General features: G+C 44.5%; 1 protein-coding gene across 1 annotated transcript in view; it reads left to right on the forward strand.

Annotated features, from left to right (window-relative positions):
• The window catches only part of LOC139266767 (doublecortin domain-containing protein 2), a 233,875-nt gene extending 212,188 nt beyond the window's left edge, over positions 1-21,687 (forward strand). Inside the window, exons 11-12 of the mRNA XM_070884359.1 lie at positions 20,898-20,967; positions 21,665-21,687. Of these exons, the coding sequence (XP_070740460.1) occupies positions 20,898-20,967; positions 21,665-21,687 (93 nt within the window). The remainder of the gene's footprint in view (positions 1-20,897; positions 20,968-21,664) is intronic.
• The last annotated feature ends 3,127 nt before the right edge of the window (positions 21,688-24,814 follow it).

A 24,814-nucleotide genomic window follows, 5' to 3' on the forward strand; every position in this document is an offset into this window, starting at 1 on the left:
GGGTCAGGGCGGGACTTCTGCCTACTGCCCTGACCTATTTTACCGGTTTGCGTCTTATTAAATAGGGTGTGCTCCTGGCAGTATCTCTGCTCTATGGAAGGAGCCGCCAATGTTAGCTGGGGAAATGTCGTGGTGCTGCAGTGGGGAATGTGCTGCAGCTCCCCAATGTTGGAAGAGAAGAATTACAGGGGACCAAAGCCCCTGAAGACTGTACTGAAATTTTGTGAAATGGTTTTTAGGAGCCCACATCAAGGATCCTGCCATGAGGGAGGCAGACTAGTGAGCAATGTGGGCATAATCTACTCTTTTTCCTTGATGCTGTCAGGGATTTTCCCATAACTGCTCCAGCAAGTACCACTACTTTTCTTCTGGTCTCACTTGGGGTTAGTGGCACAGTGGGAGGGAAATTGGGGAAGCTGGGGAAATACCCTAGCTCCTACCATGAATTAAATGTGACAGAGCAGTCAAGTTTTGAGTGGCTAAGATCCCTTTTGCAGGAAAGGGGGAAGAAAAAATGGAATTGTCATATTCAGGGGTGGGAATCCAGTGTAGGCCTCCCTGATCCATTTTCTCCACTCCATCAATTCTATAGCATCAGAGTGTAGCAGGGGAAAATCTAGCCCTTCATATCTGGCATATACAGATGGTCTCTTGCCTTGTTAAAGCATTCGAGTGATTGTGCCTGCATTGAGCTGTCTGGAAGAGCGCTACTCTACAGCAACTGGTGGACACGTTTTAACGAAGGGCCCACAGAATAAAATTCTGCAGAATTCTCAACGAGCCCTGGCTTTTCCTAGTCTGAAGATTTTTTTATTGCCAGCTGGATTTCAATGGCTCACCTTGGGGAGTGAGGCTACTGAATCTTTTCCTGGGAGAATTCAGTTGAAGACAGGGATGGAGAGGTGGTCGGTGGGGGAGGTGGGAGGGAGTTGGTGGTGATGTGGTGTGGAAGGGTGAGGGAGGAAAAGTTTGAAAAAGTATTGTGTAGGTTCTTGACCTATATTTTGTTTTCAAATTTAAAAAAATCTGGCTTAACTTCTATTATTGGTTTTTGCAAACTTCTTTGCTAGATGCAGATTGTACTTCCAGCCCATCGAATATCTAGTGTATTTTCAGCTTGTTCTTTGCATATTCTATTCGATAATATTTAACATTGTTGTCTGTCATGTTAACAGTCATAAAAATTATTAGAATTAAAAACATGTTTGCAGATGACACAAAACTTGCAAATGTAGTAAACAGTGAAGAGGATAGTAACAGACTTCAGGAGGACATAGACAGACTGGTGATATGGGCAGACACATGGCAGATGAAATTTAATGCAGAGAAGTGTGAAGTGATACATTTTGGAACGATGAATGAGGAAAGGCAATATAAACAAAATGGTACAATTTTAACGGGGGTACAGGAACAAAGAGATGTGGGGGTATACATACTCAATTCTTTGAAGGTAGCAAGACAAGTTGAGATGATAGAGTACAAATGCAGAAAAATTATGATTAACCTTTATAAAACACTAGTTAGGCCTCAGCTAGAGTATTGTGTCCACCACAATTCAGGAAGGATGTCAAAACCTTGGAGAGGGCACAGAGGAGATTTACCAGAATGGTTCCAGGGTTGAGGGACTTCCGTTATATGGGGCCCAAGTTTCCGCCCCCTGTAAAAACAGCTCACCTCCATGAGGTGCGCCGACTTTCTAGAATAAAAAGGGCGGCGAAAAGCTACCTTCTAATTCTCCCTGCTCCTCAGGGCGTCTTTGGCCTCGGCACAGCACAGCACAAAGGGTGGGGGGCGGAGCAAGATTCCAGCACTGAAAACAATGCCGGGACCTCTGCACATAGTGCACATGTGCAGTAGCTTCTCGCAGCCCGAATCTCTGCGACGCTCTGCAGGCTGCGTGGGAGGGACCCGAGCATGCCGCCCCTAGCCCTAGCCGAATGGGCTCCCCGGACATTGAAGATGTGCTTAAATAGTTATCGGGACTTGGGCCCACACCAATTATCGCTGGGATGATCCGATTAACTGGGAGCCCAGAAAACAACGTCTGCCTGAGATGTCTGGGAGGGAAATCGCTGGTTTCATTCACAGACCGACGTGACAAATCACCTGATGCGAAGTAAGTTGGAGGGAGAGCCCACTCACTTGCTGTGGTCGGGAGTTACATAAGCCCGTGTTCGGAGTCAGTGTGTGCTCTGTTCAGAAGATGTATGCTCCGGCCACGGATGCTTTAACAGTGACCAAAGATCAATAACAGGGCAGAAAACCCGCACACAACTCCTGTTGACAGACACAGCTTGCCCCATTTAACAAGACTATGTTCTAGCTGTGAGAAAACACTCCAGGTAAGTGGCTGATATGGACTCGTGACTGAAAAGCTCAGATGTGGGACCTGCCCGATATTGACGACTCTGAGCTGGACTCGGGATCCACATCTTTGAACATTATCTGACAACCACAGATTTCAGCAAAGTAAGGAGATGACACTTCAAGACCAACCTGTGCATCCGCGGGGAGCGTGCCTAGACTTGAGGAGAAACGCCGAGCTTTTATTCTGGATTGGTTGGAATTCTAAAAGTGGAATCTTGCAATCTGGAAGCACCAAATTAATAAACACCTAAATTAATAAGCATCTAGGTACAAAATATGCCAATTCTGGTGCGTGCTCCAGTCGGCAAGGTAGGACTTCTAATTTTTATTACTTGATGTTCATTTATTGTTATTTAAAAATTATGATGGTTTCTATGCATCTTTATGGTTAAAAGTGAAGTGTTTAATGCTTTGTAAAATCCCGTAACTTCCCTCTAACCTCCCTTCCCCCCCATCTCTCGCTGCCTGCGCCTAATTTATAAAGTGTAGGCAAGGTTTTTCTGAGCGTACAAAAGTCGACACTTACTCCATTCTAAGTTAATTTGGAGTAAGTTTTCGCTGCCTAAACTTGCAAAGCAGGCGTAAGTGGCTGGTAATGCCCCCTTTTGAAAGAAAAACTGTACTAAAACGAAACTATTCTAACCAACTAGAACTAAAGCAAAACTAAATGCCGAGAATTGCGATTTCTAAGATACTCCATACTAAACCAGTTGCTCCAAAAAATTAGGAGCAACTCGAGCCAAAACTTGGGCCCATGGAGAGGCTACAGAAGCGGGGCTTGTTCTACTTAGAGCAGAGAAGGTTAAGGGGAGTTTTGATAAGGTGTTCAAAATCATGAAGGGTTTTGATGAAGTAGATGGGGAGAAACTGTTTCCACTGGCAGGAGGGTTGGTATCCAAAGGACACAGATTTAAGAAAATTGGCAAAATTTCAAGGGGGAAATTAGGAGATTTTTTTTACACTGCTTGAAAAGGTGGCGGAACAAGCTTCAATAGTAACTTTCAAAAGAAAATTGGATATATACTTGAAAAGGAAACATTTGTAGGGTTATGGAGAAATAGCGTGGGAGTGGGACTTTAAAAAAATATTCGTTCCGGGATGTGGGCGTCGCTGGCAAGGCCAGCATTTATTGCCCATCCCTGATTGCCCTTGAGAAGGTGCTGGTGAGCCGCCTTCTTGAGTCGCTGCAGTCCTTGTGGTGAAGAAACTGTCACAATGCTGATAGGGAGGGAGTTTCAGGATTTTGACCCAGCGACAATGAAGGAACAGTAATATACTTCAAAGTCAGGATGGTATGTAACTTGGAGGGGTACTTACAGGTGGTAGTATTCCCATGTGCCTGCTGTTCTTGTCCTTCTAGGTGGTAGAGGTGCTAATTGGATAGCATGTTCAAAGAGCAGGCACAGACATGATGAGCTGAATGGCCTCCTTCTAGGGCTGTATGATTCTACAATTCTTTTTAATAATAGGCAGGCCACCCTGATAAACTGATGGAAAAGAAACTATTACAGATTGTTCTAATTAGGTATTTGCACCCTGCCATCACTTCAAATTCACTTTGATTGTACTTTGTATTGGATACCTCTAATTACTTCCAATAATTCAGTCTTTGTGATAAACGTTAAAATCTAACTTAACTGGAGCAAGGTTGGCTACAGATAATAACTATGAGTTTTTGTACTGTACTAAAGCCCTGCAGCAGCTTCTAGCTAGAAGGGACGGTTTTGGATTTCGTTTTGGGAAATGAAGCTGGGCAGGTTGAAGGGGTATTAGTGGGAGAGCACTTGGGAGCCAGTGACCATAATTCAGTCAGATTCAAGTTGGTTATGGATAAGGACAAGGATAGGCCTGGAATAAAAGTCCCGAATTCGGGAAAAGCTAATTTTGCTAAGTTAAAGAGTGATTTGGCCATAGTGGACTGGGTAAATCAACGTCGGAACAGTGGGAGGCATTCAAGGAAGAGATCTGGAAGGCTCAGACCAAACATGTGCCCTTAAAGAAAAAGGGTGCGAATAATAATTCTAGAGCCCCCTGGATTTCTAGGTACTTACAGGGGAGGATAAAGAAAAAAAGGGACGCTTATGTTATATACCAATGGCTAAATACTATAAAATCTTTAGAGGAATATAAAAAGTTAAGAGGCAAAATTAAAAAGGATATTAGAAATGCTAAGAGAGAGCACAAAAGATTCTTGGCTAGTAAAATTAAGGAAAACCCTAAGATGTTCAACAAATACATTAAGAGTAAGAGGGTAACTAAAGAAAAGTTAGGGCCTATTAGAAATCATGAGGTTAATCTTTGTGTGGGGGTGGAAGATGTTGGGAAGGTTCTTAACCAATACTTTGCATCTGTTTTCACAAAGGAAAGGGGTAATGCAGATACTGCTATCGAGGAGGAGTGTGATATCTGGATGAAATAAATATAGTGAGAGAGGAAGTACTAAGGGGTTTAGCAGCTTTGAAAGTAGATAAGTCCCCAGGCCCGGATGAAATGCATCCCAGGCTGTTGTGCGAAGTAAAAGAGGAAATAGCAGAGGCCTTGACCATCATTATCCAGTCCTCTTTGAATTTGGGCATGGTGCCGGAGGATTGGAGGACTACTAATGTAATACCCTTGTTTAAGAAGGGGAAAAGGGAGAGGCTGAGTAATTACAGGCCTGTCAGCCTAACCTCAGTGGTAGGAAAATTATTGGAAAAAACCCTGAAAGACAGGATAAATCTACATTTGGAAAGGGAAGGATTAATTAGGAACAGTCAGCATGGATTTAAGGGAAGATCGCGATTGACTAACCTGATTGAATTTTTTGAGGGGGTAACCAAGAGGGTCGGTGAGGGTAGAGCTAACGATGTAGTGTATAGGGACTTTAGAAAGTTTTTGATAAGGTCCCTCATGGTAGACTGGTCACGAAGGTTAAAGCCCATGGGATCCAGGGCGAAGTGGCAAGTTGGATCCAAAATTGGCTTGGAGGTAGGAAACTAAGGGTAATGGTTGATGGATGTTTTTGTGACTGGAAGGATGTTTCCAGTGGAGTTGCGCAGGGCTCAGTACTGGGTCCCTTACTTTTTGTGGTATATATCAATGATTTAGATTTGAATATCGGGAGTATGATTAAGAAGTTTGCAGACGACACTAAAATTGCTGTGTGGTTGATAATGAAGAGGAAAGTCATGGGCTGCAGGAGAATATCAATCTATTGGTCAGGTGGGCAGAGCAGTGGCAAATGGAATTTAATTCAGAGAGGTGTGAGGTAATGCAATTTGGGAGGGCTAATAAGGAAAGGGTATATACATTAAGCGGTAGACCACTTAATAGTGCAGATGAACAAAAGGATCTGAAAGTTGCAGGCCAGGTGGGTAAGGTGGTTAAGAAGACATACGGAATGCTTGCCTTTATTGGCTGAGGCATAGAATATAAGAGCAGGGAGGTTATGCTTAAATTGTATAATACTTTGATTAGGCCACAGCTGGAGTACTGCGTGCAGTTCTGGTCGCCTTATTATAGGAAGGACGTGATTGCACTAGAGAGGGTGCAGAGGAGATTTACTAGGACGCTGTCTGGAATGGAGAATCTTAGTTATGAGAACATAGAAACATAGAAAATAGGTGCAGGAGTAGGCCATTCGGCCCTTCGAGCCTGCACCACCATTCAATGAGTTCATGGCTGAACATGCAACTTCAGTACCCCATTCCTGCTTTCTCACCATACCCCTTGATCCCCCTAGTAGTAAGGACTACACCTAACTCCTTTTTGAATATGTTTAGTGAATTGGCCTCAACAACTTCCTGTGGTAGAGAATTGCACAGGTTCACCACTCTCTGGGTGAAGAAGTTTCTCCTCATCTCGGTCCTAAATGGCTTACCCCTTATCCTTAGACTGTGACCCCTGGTTCTGGACTTCCCCAACATTGGGAACATTCTTCCTGCACCTAACCTGTCTAAACCCGTCAGAATTTTAAACATTTCTATGAGATCTCCTCTCATTCTTCTGAACTCCAGTGAATACAAGCCCAGTTGATCCAGTCTTTCTTGATATGTCAGTCCTGCCATCCTGGGAATCAGTCTGATGAACCTTTGCTGCACTCCCTCAATAGCAAGAATGTCCTTCCTCAAGTTAGGAGACCAAAACTGTTTACAATACTCCAGGTGTGGCCTCACTAAGGCCCTGTACAACTGTAGCAACACCTCCCTGCCCCTGTACTCAAATCCCTTCGCTATGAAGGCCAACATTCCATTTGCTTTCTTAACCGCCTGCTGTACCTGCATGCCAACCTTCAATGACTGATGTACCATGACACCCAGGTCTCGTTGCACCTCCCCTTTTCCTAATCTGTCACCATTCAGATAATAGTCTGTCTCTCTGTTTTTACAACCAAAGTGGATAACCTCACATTTATCCACATTATACTTCATCTGCCATGCATTTGCTCACTCACCTAACCTATCCAAGTCACTCTGCAGCCTCATAGCATCCTCCTCGCAGCTCACACTGCCACCCAACTTAGTGTCGTCTGCAAATTTGAAGATACTACATTTAATCCCCTCGTCTAAATCATTAATGATGATTACAATGTAAACAGCTGGGGCCCCAGCACAGAACCTTGCAGTACCCCACTAGTCACTGCCTGCCATTCTGAAAAGTACCCATTTACTCCTACTCTTTGCTTCCTGTCTGCCAACCAGTTCTCAATCCACGTCAGCACACTACCCCCAATCCCATGTGCTTTAACTTTGCACATTAATCTCTTATGTGGGACCTTGTCAAAAGCCTTCTGAAAGTCCAAATACACTACATCAACTGGTTCTCCCTTGTCCCCTCTACTGGAAACATCCTCAAAAAATTCCAGAAGATTTGTCAAGCATGACTTCCCTTTCACAAATCCATGCTGACTTGGACCTATCATGTCACCTCTTTCCAAATGCACTGCTATGACATCCTTAATAATTGATTCCATCATTTTACCCACTACCGATGTCAGGCTGACATCCTGTTTTCTCTCTCCCTCCTTTTTTAAAAAGTGAGGTTACATTGGCTACCCTCCACTCCATAGGAACTGATCTAGAGTCTATGGAATGTTGGAAAATGCTGTCAAGGCATCCGCTATTTCCAAGGCCACCTCCTTAAGTACTCTGGGATGCAGATCATCAGGCCCTGGGGATTTATCGGCCTTCAATCCCATCAATTTCCCCAACACAATTTCCTGACTAACAAGGATTTCCCTCAGTTCCTCCTTTTTAATAGACCCTCTGATCCCTTTTATATCCGGAAGGTTGTTTGTGTCCTCCTTAGTGAATACCGAACCAAAGTACTTGTTCAATTGGTCTGCCATTTCTTTGTTCCCAGTTATGACTTCCCCTGATTCTGACTGCAGAGGACCTACGTTTGTCTTCGCTAACCTTTTTCTCTTTACATATCTGTAGAAGCTTTTGCAGTCCATTTTAATGTTCCCTGCAAGCTTCCTCTCGTACTCTATTTTCCCTGCCCTAATCAAACCCTTTGTCCTCCTCTGCTGACTTCTAAATTTCTCCCAGTCCCCGGTTTCGCTGCTATTTCTGGCCAATTTGTATGCCACTTCCTTGGCTTTAATACTATCCCTGATTTCCCTTGATAACCACGATTGAGCCACCTTCCCTTTTTTATTTTTACAGATTGGATAGGCTGGGTTTGTTCTCATTGGAACAGAGGAGGCCTCATTGAGATGTACAAAATATTGAGGTGCCTGAACATAGTGGATAGTAAGGGTCTATTTCCATTGGTGAAGGGGTCTAATATGAGGGGGCATAGTTTTAAGGAGGTTGGTGGAAAGTTTAGAGGGGATTTGAGGGGGGCTTCTTTATGCAGAGGGTTGTGGGGATATAGAACTCACTGCTTAGAAGAGTTGTGGTTGCAGAAACCCTCACCACTTTTAAGAGATGGTTGGATGGGCACTGAAAGTGCCGTAACCTGCAGAGTTACGGACCTAGAGCTGGTAATTGCGATTAGACTGGATAACCTTTTGTTGGCCTGCGCAGATATAATGGTAAGTACTGCAGGGAATTGAATACAGCCAGGGTGATCTCAAGGACTAGATTCGATCGCCTGGATGGGTCGGAGAGGAATTTTCCCAGATTTATTTCTCCCTAAATTGGCCTGGGATTTTATCTGGTTTTTGCCTCTCCCAGGAGATCACATGGCTCTGTTGGGGTGGAGTGTAAAAGGTTTCAGTATAAGAGGTGTCGCAGTTGTGTGAGGCGGATTGGTTGGGCTGGGTGCTCTTTGCCTTTCTCCCATTGTTCATTGTTCGTCGGTTAATATGTAACTTTCAGCGCTGCTGACCGAGGGTCACGATGGACCGAAATGGCCTCCTTCTGCGCCGTAAATTTCTATGCTTGTATGTTTCTAATATTTTGGTGGTTAGCAACATTTTGCTTTTTGTTCGTCATTGTAACCTTATTTACTATTTGATCAGTTAAAGAGACAAGAAATCCTTTCTTTAATAGAGTTTGCATAAACTGATCATGTATTTTATTTTTTGCTTTGCTTAATATGCCTTAATATCCTGGAGATTGTAAACTTGTGTCATAATTATTAAGCAACCCTTTTTGTCACTCTTAGGTTCTGGTTGCATTCTTCCATATTCACCTCCCCTCTCACTGCCACACCATTCTTTCTGAGTTATGGGGGACTATAATTGATTGAATTTTGAGAAGCTTGAAGCTCTTAAAAAAAATTATCAACTGTGGAGCTCCATAATCGTAGACCTATAGCGTAACTAAAGCTTAATTGAGACTAAGATTTGCAATTGGAAAAAGACACCAGGCAGACATTAATGCCCAAGCAGGAGAAAAGAAGGTAAATGGATGGGATTAGCCATTGTAGGACGCCTCATATTTCTTTCTGTAAAATGTAGTTTTACTTTGAACAAGCAGTACCCTCCCTAGATTTACCTTCCCCTTCAATTTTAATTTCTATAAATTTAAATTAAGTAATTAAAGAACAGTATTGCCTTCTTCCCCCATATATTTGACCATGATTCAGAATGAATAATATCTATAGGAGTTTATGTTAGAATAGCAGTCCTTGCTTTCATAAGAACATAAAAACATAAGAAATAGGAGCTGGAGTAGGCTATACGGCCCCTTGAGCCTGCTTTGCCATTTAATACGATCATGGCTGATCCGATCATGGACTCAGGTCCACTTCCCTGCCTGTTTCCCATAATCCCTTATTCTCTTACCAGCACATATAGTGCGAGTAGCTTTCCTGGTCAGATTTTCCAAATTAGGCCTTGGCCCTTTATTAGAATGGGATTTACGTGTGTAAAAAACATACACAGCGAGTGTTGGTTGTCTGCCAATGGGATAATTGGGTGAATCAGCAGCTCTTAAAGGGCTGCAGCTAGCCAGTAAAGAGGAGACACTTTGGTTAAGTGCAGCACACTATTTGGAATTGAAGAGAAGATAACCATGGGGAAGATGTCAGCATTCAGCACTAAAGCTTTGGAGATGCTGATGCAGGAGATGTGACAACGGAGGGTTTCAATCTTCAGGGCAGGAGGCCCCACAGAAAAGCAAAGCTTGACGTTGGGAAGAAGTTATGTCTCAGGTCAAGCAGATCTACACACAACTGCAGAAGACAGTGGCGTCAGAAGAAGTGCTAAGGTACGTGTATTCATTGAAGTGTAAATGCATACTCATGCATCATGCAAGATGTAGTCAAAAAGCAACGATGTGGGGTTGTAGCTGTAAGGGTTCCACATTGTATTGTGCCCTTGGCACTACATACTTTCATTCTATAGAAGCTGCCACCACCAAAAGAAAACTGGCTGGAAAGGCAGCCTTCAGGTTGCTGGGAGATGTTTGGGAGGGGAGGTAAGTGCTTAAGACACAAGGGTCCCGCTTCCATTGATCATGCACAAACTAACGTGCTCATCAATATGCTCTGTTTCCAGGTCTCGGCTACCCACAACCTTACAGAGTGAATGAGAACAGATGGGCCAGTCTGACTAAAACAGCTGACAACTTTGGAGTCGATGTGGCACCACTCAGCAAGTATCCGCCATTTGTTATGATCCTTTATTTTGTCTCTGCCTTACGCAGTCCTCACAGCAGGGCCAGAACGTGCTACTCAGTTGCATGAAGCACTCAATGTTCATCGCCTTACCTGTCTTGGAAGCCATTGTCTGGGGGATGCATTGAACACTATATTGGCGTTTTTCCTGTGGCTTCTTCCATGATGAGGAAGGAGTGGTGTCACCAGCACAAGAATGTTGCGACAAGCATTCCACCTGCCCCTAGCACCAACACAGATACTAGAAGCCTGGAAACTATAGTTAATGAGTTGGATGAAGGGGCACGTGGTGAAGTACAATGTACAGATAAGGAGGAGCATGTGACGGTGGCAGGAAAGGAAGATGAACCAGTTGGCCAGTCTATCAGCCTATACTATCTGCCAGCAACATGGGCAAGGGATTGAAATGCAACAGGTCCTGCTTTCAGAAGCTAATGCAGCAGCAGAAGGCTTTCAGAACATCCTTTGAGCATATTATCAGCAGCCTGCAGCTGTCAAAGAATGTACAAGATTGTACCTCTGACATTGTTAGTTTTATAGAAGGGGTTTATTGAAATGCAGAGTACTATGGAGTAAGCGGCATCTTCATGGCCATCTGTAAGGGAACCTCAAAACAGTGAGGGACCATGCATGGCACAGACTTCTCTCAATGCTGTGGCTGAGATCTTAGGCACCCAGTCACAGGAGTGTGGCATTGCTGAATTTGTCGGATTACATCATTGTGCAGAATGAACGCTGTTAGGCCTTCAACCGCATTGGAGACTGCTCTCTTGCAAATACTGGAGCATCCAGCTCGGTGGCTCTGTCCCAAATGCATAGCAAGGAGAGGGCCCCATGTAGTGGTCTCCTCTTAAGTAGACCACGGAAGATCCCTCTCCAGCCAGGCTTCTCAGTAGCTGTCAGGAGGCAAGCAGGTTCTTGAAGCCTCAGCATGAGTGCATGTAGCTGAAGCTGTTGTGGGGACATTGCATCACCCTTCACCCAGAGGATCCAGGCCAAGGGTGCAGGTCCCCACACCAATCTACCACCACATTTGCTCCTCCCACTTGGGAGTACTTCATCACAATCTAAGGTCAAGGAATAGGATAACCATATTGTATGATAAAATCAAGGGGAAACATGGGTGTTGAGATTAGAGAACACAGGAGTATGTGGAGAGACAAAAATAAATGCATATAATACTGTGGCAACAACAGAGGCTGGGTATTTATAGTGAGTGTCTCACCTCCTGACTCCCCAACATCTTTCCACCAAGGCATGATGTATATAGGCAGTGTTCTTTTTGGGGTGTGGAATTGAAAAGTTCTTACTGATAATATGGTATAGAACCAGGGAAGATCAATTTGAGTGCTTGGAAGGTGTATAATTTCATTGTCGATCCACAGCTGCACAGTACCAAGCACTGTCCTTCACTGACAGCAGTTGGCAATCAGTGGACATACTTTTGACTTTGGGCGATAATGTAAAACTGATGATGTCAGATCAACTGCCCGGGGAGAGACGTATAACCTGTGACTGATCCGATATCCCCCATTTTATACTATCGCCCAAAGTCAGAATTACCTCCAGTGAGTCTCGGTCTACTTGTTTCCTCGAAATAGGCAACCTCCTCCTCCTCCTCTTTGTCCCAGAGAGGGTGAAATCGGGTCTCTGGTCAGCCTCTGCTACCTGTATCCCGACACCTCTTTAGATTGCACAATTGTGAAGCACACAGCAGATGATGCTGACCTTGCTCACATTGGCTGGACTGTACAGCAGCATCCCAAATGGTAGAACTGTTGTTTCAGCATGCTGACGGTATGCTCTACACGAACTGGTGGTGGTATGAGCCTCATTGTATTACCGTTTTGTTGCTCTGTGTGTGTGTTGGAGGTGGGGGTGTGGGTGGAGTTCCAGATTAGTATTATTGGTTAAAACTGTAAAGGGTAGCACTGGTTTCAAAAAAAAGGCAACTAGTCATTCAGTGGAGCCCCTTAAAATGTTTCAGCCTGGTGGACTGACGTGGAGTGAATGAGTCAGCGCTGCTGCCTGGGAACTGGGCATTTTTATGCAAGGTTATATTTCTGTGGTCACAAATCACTTTAGATGGCACTTACGAAGTGAAAGATCTTCCTGTTCATGAAAACCTTGGGGTTCTCATGTGGACGCCTGATGGCCACATGGGTTCCATCAATAACACATGAGGAAACTCTGCCGGTTTGAAGAAGTTCTGAGCCCTTTTGAAGTGTTGGGTTCTTTTCCCTTGTAAAATGATACAGGTATTACTCCTGGCACACATGATATCTGCCACTGATGCATCTGTGTGCAGCTAATCCGTCTGATTTGGCTGCAATTCCTTTGCGTGACCTGGAAGGATCCCATAGTATAAAAAGGAATCTATCACCTTCACGGCTCTGCATGTACTATTGCATTCTTGGGGATCGTTGGCATATCAGTCTGCAGTTGGTGGCATAAGTCAGTCACTGCCTCTGTGTCGAAGAGGAGATGATAAAGGCAGGTCTCCTCACACATCCCCAGGTTAAACTACTTGTGCCAGAAAATGAAGCAGTCCATGTCCGAATGCAGCAAGACCTGGACGACATTAAGGTTTAGGCTGATAAGTGGCAATGTTACATTAGCGCCACATAAGTGGCATGCAATGACTATCTCCAACAAGTGAGAGTCTAACCACATCCCCTTGATGTTCAACAGCATTACCATCGCCGAATCCCCCACCATCAACATTCTGGGGGTCACCATTGACGAGAAACTTAACCGGACCAGCCACATAATTACTGTGGCAACAAGAGCAGGTCAGAGGCTGGGTATTCTGTGGCTTACCTCCTGACTTCCCAAGCCTTTTCACCATCTACAAAGCACAAGTCAGGAGTGTGATGGAATACTCTCCACTTGCCTGGATGAGTACAGCTCCAACAACACTCAAGAAGCTTGACACCATCCAGGACAAAGCAGTTCGCTTGTTTGGCACCCCATCCACCACCTTCAACATTCACTCCCTCCACCACCGGCGCACCGTGGCTGCAGTGTGTACCATCTATAAGATGCACTGCAGCAACTCCCCAAGGCTTCTTCGGCAGCACCTCCCAAACCCGCGACTTGTACCACCTCGAAGGACAAGGGCAGCAGGCGCATGGGAGCACCATCACCTGCAAGTTTCCTTCCAAGTCACACACCATCCTGACTTGAAAATATATCATTGTCACTGGGTCAAAATCCTGGAACTTCCTGCTTATCAGCACTGTGGGAGTACCTTCACCACAAGAACTGTAGCGGTTCAAGAAGGCGGCTCACCACCACCTTAAGGGCAGTAAATGCCGGCCTTGCCAACAACGCCCACATCCCAGAACGAATAAGAAAAAAAGTTCTTGGGGTACCAGTGAGAGTGAATGCAGTCTCTGAGGCGCCTTTCCCCTTGAGGATGGTGGGCACTCATCAATTACTCTTCATCCAGGTCATGGAGTGCAACTGAAATCCCCAAAGTGATCCCTGTACCCCTACCTTGCTTGGCCGCACTTGAGACAGCAGCAGTAACAAGCAGGATTGCAGATTTGTCTCTCTTGCTAAAATGAACAAAAATGGAGCCTTCGCGAATGTGCAAGATGTCAGTGCAGTTAGGCTAAAAGGATCAGCTAGATATATCGGTACAATTTAAACTGCAGCAAGCTGGCATTAAGACAAAGCAGGCCAAGACATTTTCAAAGTGATGTGACCAACTTATATGGGCGAGCATCTCATTGCGGGTGGAGCTCATCTATAGTCAAAAATCTAGTGTGGAACTAGACTTATATTATTTTACTATATAAGTGATGGTTTGACACATGTTCCGAAAGGCAGTTTTTACGTTGAAAAGGGGCATTCGAAAATTGGATGTGGGATGAATGCTGCATGCAACATGAAAGACCTGATTTTTCAACCCATGCAGATGGCCACCACCCTGTGTGGAGCCTTGGGAATTTACCTCAATACATTTAGTTGGTGGGAAGGACATTTGGGGAGAAATTGGACCCCAAAGACTGAGGGCAAGAAGCACTAAAAGGCAAGTATTTTCTGTCAAAATTACCGTCATATGGAACTAGCGAGAGTTGGAGCGCTCCTCCAGTTCTACAGCACAACTGTGGGTTGCTCTGGCCTGCGCTACACCCCCTTCCATTCTCCACCGCCCCCCCCCACCCCAGGACTTACTTGAAGGTTACTATCGGCGAGGCAGCTGGCTCAAATTGGTCCACTTCAAACCGGCGAGCTCCCTCTGGATGCCCAATTGGCAATTGCAGCTCACTGAAAATATGCTATCGAGCCTTCTGGTTACTGGCTCGTGTTTTCAGCGTGCACACGATATGCAAAATGTATTAAAATTATATATTTATCTTCTCCAATATGATCTCTTTCATATTTATAATATTAGCATGGAAATTGTGTGATATTGTATGAATGCTTCACGCTCTTGTCAAATTCCTCTGTCTTCTATTTTAATAGAACCATTGATCTATTAAAAATAAAATATTAGTGCCTCAGTTAAAGTAACATGGAGGGGTGTTTGATACAAGTGCTTTAAGGGTTTGTACAATAATATTGCACAACATAATTTCCAGGTTATTATATTCTCAATTGATACATGTGGTTAAGTTCAAAACTACCTGAACAGGAATGCAAACCTTCAACATTTTTTTTTTGTATAACGTTAGGACAGAAAGTTGGTCAGCTCATATTTATATGAATGGAATACTGTTTCCCATTAAAAACATTGTTATCCTTTTTCTTCCAACAGTTGTATGATTTCAAAATCTGTGCTCTGGACTTACTGCTCAATGAACAACAGTTAGCAGTATCCAATTATTATGAAAACATTTAGCTCCTATCACACTTCAGACTTTACCTCAAGCATGTGAATAATAACAACAATATCAATGTGCACTTATGTAGTGCCTTTGATGTAATGAATTGTTACAAAGTGCTTTACAAAGAGGAGCCGGACACTGAGTAGGAGTTTGCGAGGGGATTAGGGGAGGTGACTGATGGTTCAGTTGAGGAAGTCGCCTTTGAGGAGGCTTATAAAAGTGGGGAGAGATGTGGTAATGTGGTGGGCTTTGGGAAGGGAGGTTACGATTGTTTGGGTATGATGACTGAGGCACTGCTACCCATGGTGAAGCGGAGGGAGGAATGTGCACACAATAAGCTAGAATCAGAAGAGTGCAAGGTACGAACTTGGACATGGACTGGAGAAGTAGGGTGGCAATAGGATATTGCAGGGATTTATAGATCAGGATGAGAATTTTGAAATCAATTCACTGGAGGCTGGGGAACTAGTTGAGGGCTGTGAGGATAGGAACGATAAGTGAGCATGACTCAATAGGAAAAAGGCTGTAGATGGTAGAGTTCAGTTGGGCTTTGTGTGGGGGAATTTATGAGGACAATTATTAAACAATCAGAAAAGGCAATCCTGGAGTCAACACAATTGTGGATGAGGATTTCAGCAGAAGGTCAAGTGACCAATGCTGCAAAGGTGATAGTAAGTGTTCTTGGCGATAGACCAGATCTGAGGTTTGAAGCTCATACCAGAGTCAAACAGGAATGAAAGTTATCCACAATTGGGTTCAGTCTGAGTGTGCATTTTGGAAGGAGGAAGGAACTGAGCACTAAGGTGTAAAATATATGGTAAGAATCAAAAGATGCTGTGTTGGAGCAAGCTCTGGTTCATCCACAACATGATGTCCAACAGCCAGTCAGACAGTACAGCAAAAATTGTGGAGTCAAGCGTTGTGGCAGAGAGGCAAAGCTCGGCATTTTTAGTGTACATCTGGAAGCTGAAACCATCCTTGTCGTTGATATTGCCAAGAGTAGGCACGCATATGATGAAGAAGATGAGGCCAAGCCTGAACAATGTTGGGCCACATTGTACAGGCTTTGGAGAAGAAGTCCATTGCAAGAGATGTGCTGAATAAGCTAGGCTAAGAATCAGTATCATAGAGGAGAAGATAGAGTGGTTGATGGTGTTGAAAGCTGCTGAGGGCCCCATGATAACATTGGTATCTTGATCAAGGTGCTGTGGCCTAGGTAGGAATCAGTATGGTGAATCTTCGCTGCACTCCCTCAATAGCAAGAACGTCCTTCCTCAGATTAGGAGACCAAAACTGAACACAATATTCCGGGTGAGGCCTCACCAAGGCCCTGTACAACTGCAGTAAGAACTCCCTGCTCCTATACTCAAAACCTCTAGCTATGAAGGCCAACATACCATTTGCCTTCTTCACCGCCTGCTGTACCTGCATGCCAACTTTCAATGACTGATGTACCATGACACCCAGGTCTCATTGCACCTCCCCTTTTCCTAATCTGCCGCCATTCAGATAATATTCTGCCTTCGTGTTTTTGCCCCAATTTATCCACATTATACTGCATCTGCCATGCATTTGCCCATTCACTTAACCTGTCCAAGTCACCCTGCAGCCTCTTAGTATCCTCCTCACAGCTCATACCGCTACCCAGTTTAGTGTCATCTGCTAACTTGAAGATAATACACTCAATTTCTTCATCTAAATCATTGATGTATATTGTACAGTCCCAGCACTGAGCCCTGCGGCACTCCGCTAGTCACTGCCTGCTATTCTGAAAAGGACCTGTTTATCCCGACTCTCTGCTTCCTGTCTGCCAACCAGTTCTCTATCCACGTCAATACATTACCCCCAATACCATGTGCTTTAATTTTGCACACTAATCTCTTGTATGGGATCTTGTCAAAAGCCTTTTGAAAGTCCAAATACACTACATCCACTGGTTCTCCCTTGTCCACTCTACGAGTTACATCCTCAAAAAATTCCAGAAGATTTGTCAAGCATGATTTCCCTTTCATAATCCACGTTGACTTGGACCGATCCTGCCACTGCTTTCCAAATGCACTGTTATTTTATCTTTAATAATTGATTCCAACATTTTCCCCATTACTGATGTCAGGCTAACCAGTCTATAATTACCTGTTTTCTCTCCCTCTTTTAAAAAGTGGTGTTACATTAGCTACCCTCCCGTCCATAGGAAATGATCCAGAGTCGATAGACTGTTGGAAAATGATCACCAATGCATCCACTATTTCTAGGGCCACTTGTTTAAGTACTCTGGGATGCAGACTATCAGGCCCTGGCGATTTATCGGCCTCCAATCCCATCAATTTCCCTAACACAATTTCTCGCCTAGTAAGGATATCCTTCAGTTTCTCCTTCTCTCTAGACCCTCGGTCCCCGAGTACTTCCGGAAGTTTATTTGTGTCTTCCTTCGTGAAGACAGAACCAAAGTATTTGTTCAACTGGTCTACCATTTCTTTGTTCCCCATTATAAATTCACCTGAGTCTGTCTGCAAGGGACCTACGTTTGTCTTCACTAATCTTTTTCTCTTCACATATCTATAGAAGCTTTTGCAGTCAGTTTTTATGTTCCAAGCAAGCTTCCTCTTGTACTCTATTTCCCCTTTCTTAATTAAACCCTTTGTCCTCCTCTGCTGAATTCTAAATTTCTCCCAGGTTTGCTGCTTTTGCTGGCCAATTTATAAGCCTCTTCCATGGATTTAACATATCCTTAATTTCCCTTGTTAGCCACGGTTGAGCCACCTTCTCCATTTTATTTTTACTCCAGACAGGGATGTACAATTGTTGAAGTTCATCCATGTGATCTTTAAATGTTTGCCATTGCCTATCCACCGTCAACCCTCTAAGTATCATTTGCCAGTCTATTCTCGCCAATTCACGTCTCATACCATCGAAGTTACCTTTCCTTAAGTTCAGGACCCCAGTCTCTGAATTAACTGTGTCACTCTCCATCTTAATAAGGAATTCTACCATATTATGGTCACTCTTCCCCAAGAGGCCTCGCACAACAAGATTGCTAATTAGTCCTTTCTTATTGCACATCACCCAGTCTAGGATGGCCAGCCCTCGAGTTGGTTCCTCGACATGTTGGTCCAGAAAACCATCCCTAATACACTCCAGGAAATCCTCCTCCATCGTATTGCTACCAGTTTGGTTAGCCCAATCTATATGTAGATTAAAGTCGCCCATGATAACTGCTGTACCTTTATTGCACACATCCCTAATTTCTTGTTTGATGCTGTCCCCAACCTCACTACTACTGTTTGGTGGTCTGTACACAACTCCCACTAGCGTTTTCTGCCCTTTGGTATTCTGCAGCTCCACCCATACAAATTCCATGCCATCCAAACTAATGTCCTTCCTTACTATTGTGTTAATTTCCTCTTTAACCAGCAATGCTACCTCACCTTCTTTTCCTTTCTGTCTATCCTTCCTGAATGTTGAATACCCTGGACGTTGAGTTCCCAGCCTTGTTAACCCTGGAGCCATGACTCCGTGATGCCAATTATATCATATTCATTAATTGCTGCTTGTGCAGTTAATTTGTCCACCTTATTACAAATACTCCTTGCATTGAGGCACAGAGTTTTCAGGCTTGTCTTTTTAATGCACTTTGCCCTTTTAGAATTTTGCTGCAATGTGGCCCTTTTTGATTTTTGCCTTGGGCGAGAGCGGCAAGGGAGATGAGGGAAAAGCTACAAAGTATTGTGGGGCTGGGGTGTAGGGCTGAAGCAGGGAGGTACAGGGTATGTTTAGGAGGAAGCAGTGGAGCAAGCAAAGGCTGAAACAGTTGAGCAGATAGTCTTAATTTTGGGAATAAGGAAATCCATGAACTCGTCACGCTTGGCATCAGAGGTAAGGATGGAGCATGCTTCGATGGGAAGTTGAAAGAGGTCACTGTTTATTTATACAGGATTTTCAAAGTAAATTTTGGCCACCCACGGCCATTTATGAGTAGCATGGTTGTTGCAATTCGGTTCTGAGTCAACTTTTCCTTACTATGCATATTTCCATATTTTACAAAATTCATTACAGAATTTTGTTATGAGGCAAGGAATAGTGAATTCCTTTAATTCCGAGCACTTTTAAGCCTGTGGGATTAATCCCTTAGAAAGTCAATGTTATTTGCGTGAGAACGATTTTCAAAAAGAATACCCGTGACCAAACTAAAAGTGCTTGGTGGCTTTCTGCAACAAATTCCCATCACTAGTTCCAATTGGACAAATTTTACTCAGGCCTGTCTATGTAATATTAATGTAGTTCTTGGTTGGGCTTCAAGATAGAGATCTTGGTGATAGTGGAGTACCCCATCTTTAGGGTGTGGGGAAGCAAGAGAAATTGTCAGTGGTCCAATCCTGTACTGTTAAATCTGGCCTTACCTATCTCACCTTCACCTTCATGTCTAAAGGAGAATGTGAGGAATCTGCAGTTGGGATGTAAGAGCACAGAACTGACATAATTTTCAGTTGATATTCATAACAATAGCTAACGTAACATGCTAATGATCTCCTTTCTTTCAGTGTGTTATTTAATCAAACAATCATATTTTGCTCTTACGGAGAAGATAATCATATGACTAAGCAATGTGAATGTAAAGTATGTATCCCTATATGTGACCACATAATACCTTTCCCGACTTAGAAATGTCTTTGTTGAAATGATCACAATTTGAAGGTTCCACCATGGAGTCGTCCATTTGTTGAATCAAACAATCTCCTTTTTCCTCTGCTCGCCTGAAAATGCTGAATTGTGTTTGGCTGCAGGTCCAATATCATGACCCAAGTGGCCAATGTACATGCGTGATTCCTTACATTGAGAGCTGGTAAACAATTCAACCACAGGGGAAATGCGAGCCAAGCCCGATTCTGCTCCCATCTGATCTCCACACAAGTGTACTTTCCAGATGGAAAATGATCAAGAGCAGGAGCCTTGGCTGATTTTTTTTCTCCACTCTAGGCCGGAGCACATTTCTCCACCGTGATCCCATTTCTATCCCAGCTGAGTACAGCACACCCCAGAGACTGAACCTGAGATGCATCTGCTTCTGTTTGTTGGTATCTTTTTTGTTATTCACTCTCGGGATGTGAAAGCCAGCATTTATTGCCCATCCCTAATTGCTCTTGAGAAGGTGGTGGTGAGCCGTCTTCTTGACAACTGACTGGCTTCAGAGGGCAGTTAACAGTCAACTATATTGCTGAGGGTCTGGAGTCACATATAGGCCAGACTGGGTAAGGATGGGAGAAAGAAAAGTAATTAATTACCCATATTAGTTCTGTGATATGTCCCCCCTTTTTCTTGAAGCCAAAAACTACATCTTAGTTGCTGTCCTACATATCAGATACAAAATTTGCCAAAGAAAAAAATCTTCTGAAGGTTATTTTCTCCCAGCTTTTTTCTCCGAAAAGCTTTGCAAGCAGAAAACTGAAAAACAATGTTGCTGGAGCTGGCTGCTAATTGCCTGGGTTCAGAATGCTCCAGAGGTGACCCTTTGAAGAGGGATAATGCCTGTGTTTAGTTTTGGTTGGCAGAACATTCATGTTGAGTGGTTGGGCCAGTTAATAGTAGCTGTAGTTGTGCTATAGGTTAAGGAAATTAGAAGAACTGGCTGAAAGAACGCGGTTTACATTCCAGGCACCAAGGGGACAGGAGAAATTCAGAAAACTGTTTGGATTTCATTTCAGGAGGTCAGCAAAGTCCAAGGGTAGGTCTTTCAGGTGCACAGACTTGGTAAGATTTAGTCATTTCTAAAAACAAGGTGGCAGTTTATTTAGATTTCAGTAGAGATTCAGCAAATAAAATACAGACATACAAAAATAATCCCTTATTCTGTAAAACATGCTATTGATTTGAATTAGTTTATAGACCTCAATGATGCATATTAATCTGCTTAAAATGTACTCTCAATAACCCATGAAATTAGTTCTAAATGAAAAAATTGTACTTGAGTATTCATACACAAAGTCTAATTCAGCACACGGACTGGATTAACAAGCTTGAAATTAAACAATATAATTCACTTTAGGCAAGTGCGTCAGTTATTTAGTGCTGCATTTCTGCTGTGCTTTATTCTTCCTTAGATTTTATATGGCAATAAATGAACAAATAACACAAAGCTTACACAGATAAGTTATCCAGATCGATTAAAATGATTCTTCTTCTATTTTATAAACATCTCGCCACCACTGCTTCTTTGGTAACAGCATCAGATTTTGGTCCACCATTAATCACATTAGTAGAAATTAGCGTTCGTTTGTTTATGCTGAATTAAGAATTTCATTGCATTAGGCTCTCACTAGAAAAAGATGAATTCACTAATTGCAAAATACATGTATTAATCCACGTCATGTTTTTTCAAGCATGTTTATTAAAATGACTCTGTTCTCTTATGTCATTTCCAGATGGTTATAAAGATAACAAATGAGGACAGTGTCCCCTGTTCCAGACCCTAGATGAAGCATGTGGTGAGTTTGGATGATCTTCCATAACTTTAAATTAAAAATTCAGAAGTAACATAGGGTGCTTTAATTATTTAAGTTTAGGATGCAGCAGCTGAGCCACTTTCAGCTCTCCAGGTTTGAAGCAGAGGTGCTGATCACTGGCAGGAACGAAGCCAGCATCTGTGGAGGTAAAGGGGAAATGAACTGCTGCTTTGATGGCACGGATCATTTTGTGTGTGATGTATAAGCCAAAATGATGAGCCTAACAACCTATATATTCCCCAGCAGCACGCAGGCAGTAGACCAAACACATTGAGGATCCGTTATCTCATGAGCAAATGTAATTGAATAATATACAAAAGAGTTTGTTACATGCTCACTGTCAGGTGCACCTGTTAGATAAATAGCACAACTAATGGGACAATCCCACTTTTTCTAAATCCAGGAAACTTAGCTGCAGGTTGGCAAAGCTCAGGCTTAAAGGCTCCCAAGTGTTGCTGGGGTGCTACTGGAGTTTAATTAGCTAAAATTATGAAGCGTACCATTAAACACTTGTCTAGCTAGGCCCAGTCTACCCATTGAGGCTGGGGTGTTAAACCCAATTTACATGGTATGTTTCCACTGATAGGGGAGACTAGAACTAGAGGGCATAATCTTAGAATAAGGGGCTGCCCATTTAGAACTGAGATGAGGAGAAATTTCTTCTCTCAGAGGGTTGTGAATCTGTGGAATTTGCTGCCTCAGAGAGCTGTGGAAGCTGGGTCATTAAATAAATTTGACAGAAATAGACAGTTTCTTAAATGATAAGGGGTTATGGGGAGCGGGCAGGGAAGTGGAGCTGAATCCATGATGAGATCAGCCATGATCTTATTGAATGGTGGAGCAGGCTCGAGGGGCCGTATGGTCTACTCCTGCTCCTATTTCTTATGTTCTTATGTTTTTATGTTCTCTCTCGACACCACTTCCACGCACTATATTGCTGCTGTGGTTGCTGCTCCCAGCTCTGCAGGAAAGGCTGAACCCTTTGCCAACACTACACCATTCCCCAGCCTCCCACTCTCCCCCTGCCTGAGCCCAATCTCCTGACCCCAGTCACAGTCTCCCACTCTCCCCCTGCCCGAGCCCCAATCTCCTGACCCCCCAGTTACAGTCTCCCACTCTCCCCCTGCCCGAGCCCCAATCTCCCGACCCCCCAGTCACAGTCTCCCACTCTCCCCCTGCCCGAGCCCCAATCTCCCGACCCCCCAGTCACAGTCTCCCACTCTCCCCCTGCTCGAGCCCCAATCTCCCGACCCCCCAGTCACAGTCTCACACTCTCCCCCTGCCCGAGCCCCAATCTTTCGATCCCCAGTCACAGTCTCCCAGTCTCCCACTCTCCCTCTGCCCGAGTCCAATCTCCGAATCTCCTAATCCCTTGTTTCTAGTCTCCCTCTCACCCTTGAGTCCCCAATCTCACAACTCCCAGTCCCAGTCTCCTACTCTTCCCCCGCCCACGCCCCAATCTCCCAATCCCCATTTTCTAATCTCTCATTCTCTGCCCCCCCTCCCTCTCGCCTGAGCCCCAATTTCCCTACACCTCAGTCCCAATTTCCCGACATCCCTGACCCGAATCTCTCGACACCCCAGTCCCAATCTCCCCATTCCCCGCTTCCAATCTCCCGAACCCCCATTGGCAATCTCCCGACCTCCCTAATCCCCAATCTCCCGACCCCCCCAGTCCCCAATCTCCAGATGCCCCCCAGTCCCCAATCTCCTGATCCCCCCCAATCCCCAATCTCCTGACCCCCGGAGTCCCCAATCTCCCGACGCCTCCAGTCCCCAATCTCCCAATCCCCCCCCCCCCCAGTCCCCAATCTCCCAACCCTCCCCCCCAGTCCCCAATCTCCCAACCACCCCCCCCAGTCCCCAATCTCCCAACCCCCCCCCAGTCCCCAATCTCCCAACTACCCCCCCCCCCCAGTCCACAATCTCTCGACCCTCCAGCCCCCAATCTCCCAAAACCCCCAGTCATAATCTCCCGACCCTCTTATCTGGAGTCACAGTCTCCTGGCCCCTCGTCTCTGGTCACCCCCTTCCAGCTCACTCATGCTCCTCTTCCTGTTCCGTCTCTGCCACTCACCTCCACCAGCCAGTTCCATTTCTGATCAATCCTAATCAAGTGTTGGGGAGGAGGGCGGGTGGGGGGGTGGTGCGGGTGCAGAGGGATACTGTTGTGCTAATTTTAAAAGATGCAGCTAAGTGGCTTTCTGCCTTTTGCCAGGCATTCAGTTGAGGCATGCCATGAATACATAATGACTCCCGACCCAGTAACCTGGGTCTGGGACTTAGTGGGGGTGGAATGTTGGCAGAACTGTCACACTGATCTTGTAGAAGTGGCTTAATGAAAGTCCTTAATAATAAGTCAATGGGGTAGAAAGTTCTTTTAGCATGTACTTGTGTTCAGAACAGGCCCCACTGTTGGAGTGTACCCAATCACGTGGCTGCAAAGAAAGCCCCAAACTCGCTCCCCTCATCATTTAAATACAATAGGAGGTCTGCCTATTTACTACTTGTGCTGTTCATTGGCAGCTCACCTTATCGGGAGCATCAATTTCACGCGTTGTTGATGTCCTTTAAAGACAGCCTGCACCTCTTTAATGGGAGGTGCACTTTGGCTGCAGGCAACTGTCCATAAGATTAAGGACAATGGCAGCCATAGTGAAAGCTGCAAGGTGACCTCGGCTTTCTGATGCTGCTTTGGGGGTTTTGGTGGAGGAGATCGGCAGGAGGTGGGATATATTCTAACCACCAGGCATCAGAAAGATTTCCAGGCATACTGCTCTGAGTGGGCAGAGGTGGCAGAACCCATCAGTGGCAGAAGTGTCACCCCAGGACATGGCTGTAATGCAAGAAGTTTAGTGACCTGAAGAAGATGGCTTAGGGAAGCCTCCTATCGTAGATCTCTCTGCGTAACCTTGCACTACCTGTTACCCCAGCATTCACTACCCTTCCCGATTACCAACATTCTCCTCCAATCACTGCAGCACACTTCACTGCTCCTATTGCTGCACTCTACTTCCCTCACCTCCTCACACCACTGCCATCTTTCACACACTATTCTACCCTGACATG

Source organism: Pristiophorus japonicus, chromosome 7, assembly GCF_044704955.1.
Source record: "Pristiophorus japonicus isolate sPriJap1 chromosome 7, sPriJap1.hap1, whole genome shotgun sequence".
NCBI lineage: Eukaryota > Metazoa > Chordata > Chondrichthyes > Pristiophoridae > Pristiophorus > Pristiophorus japonicus.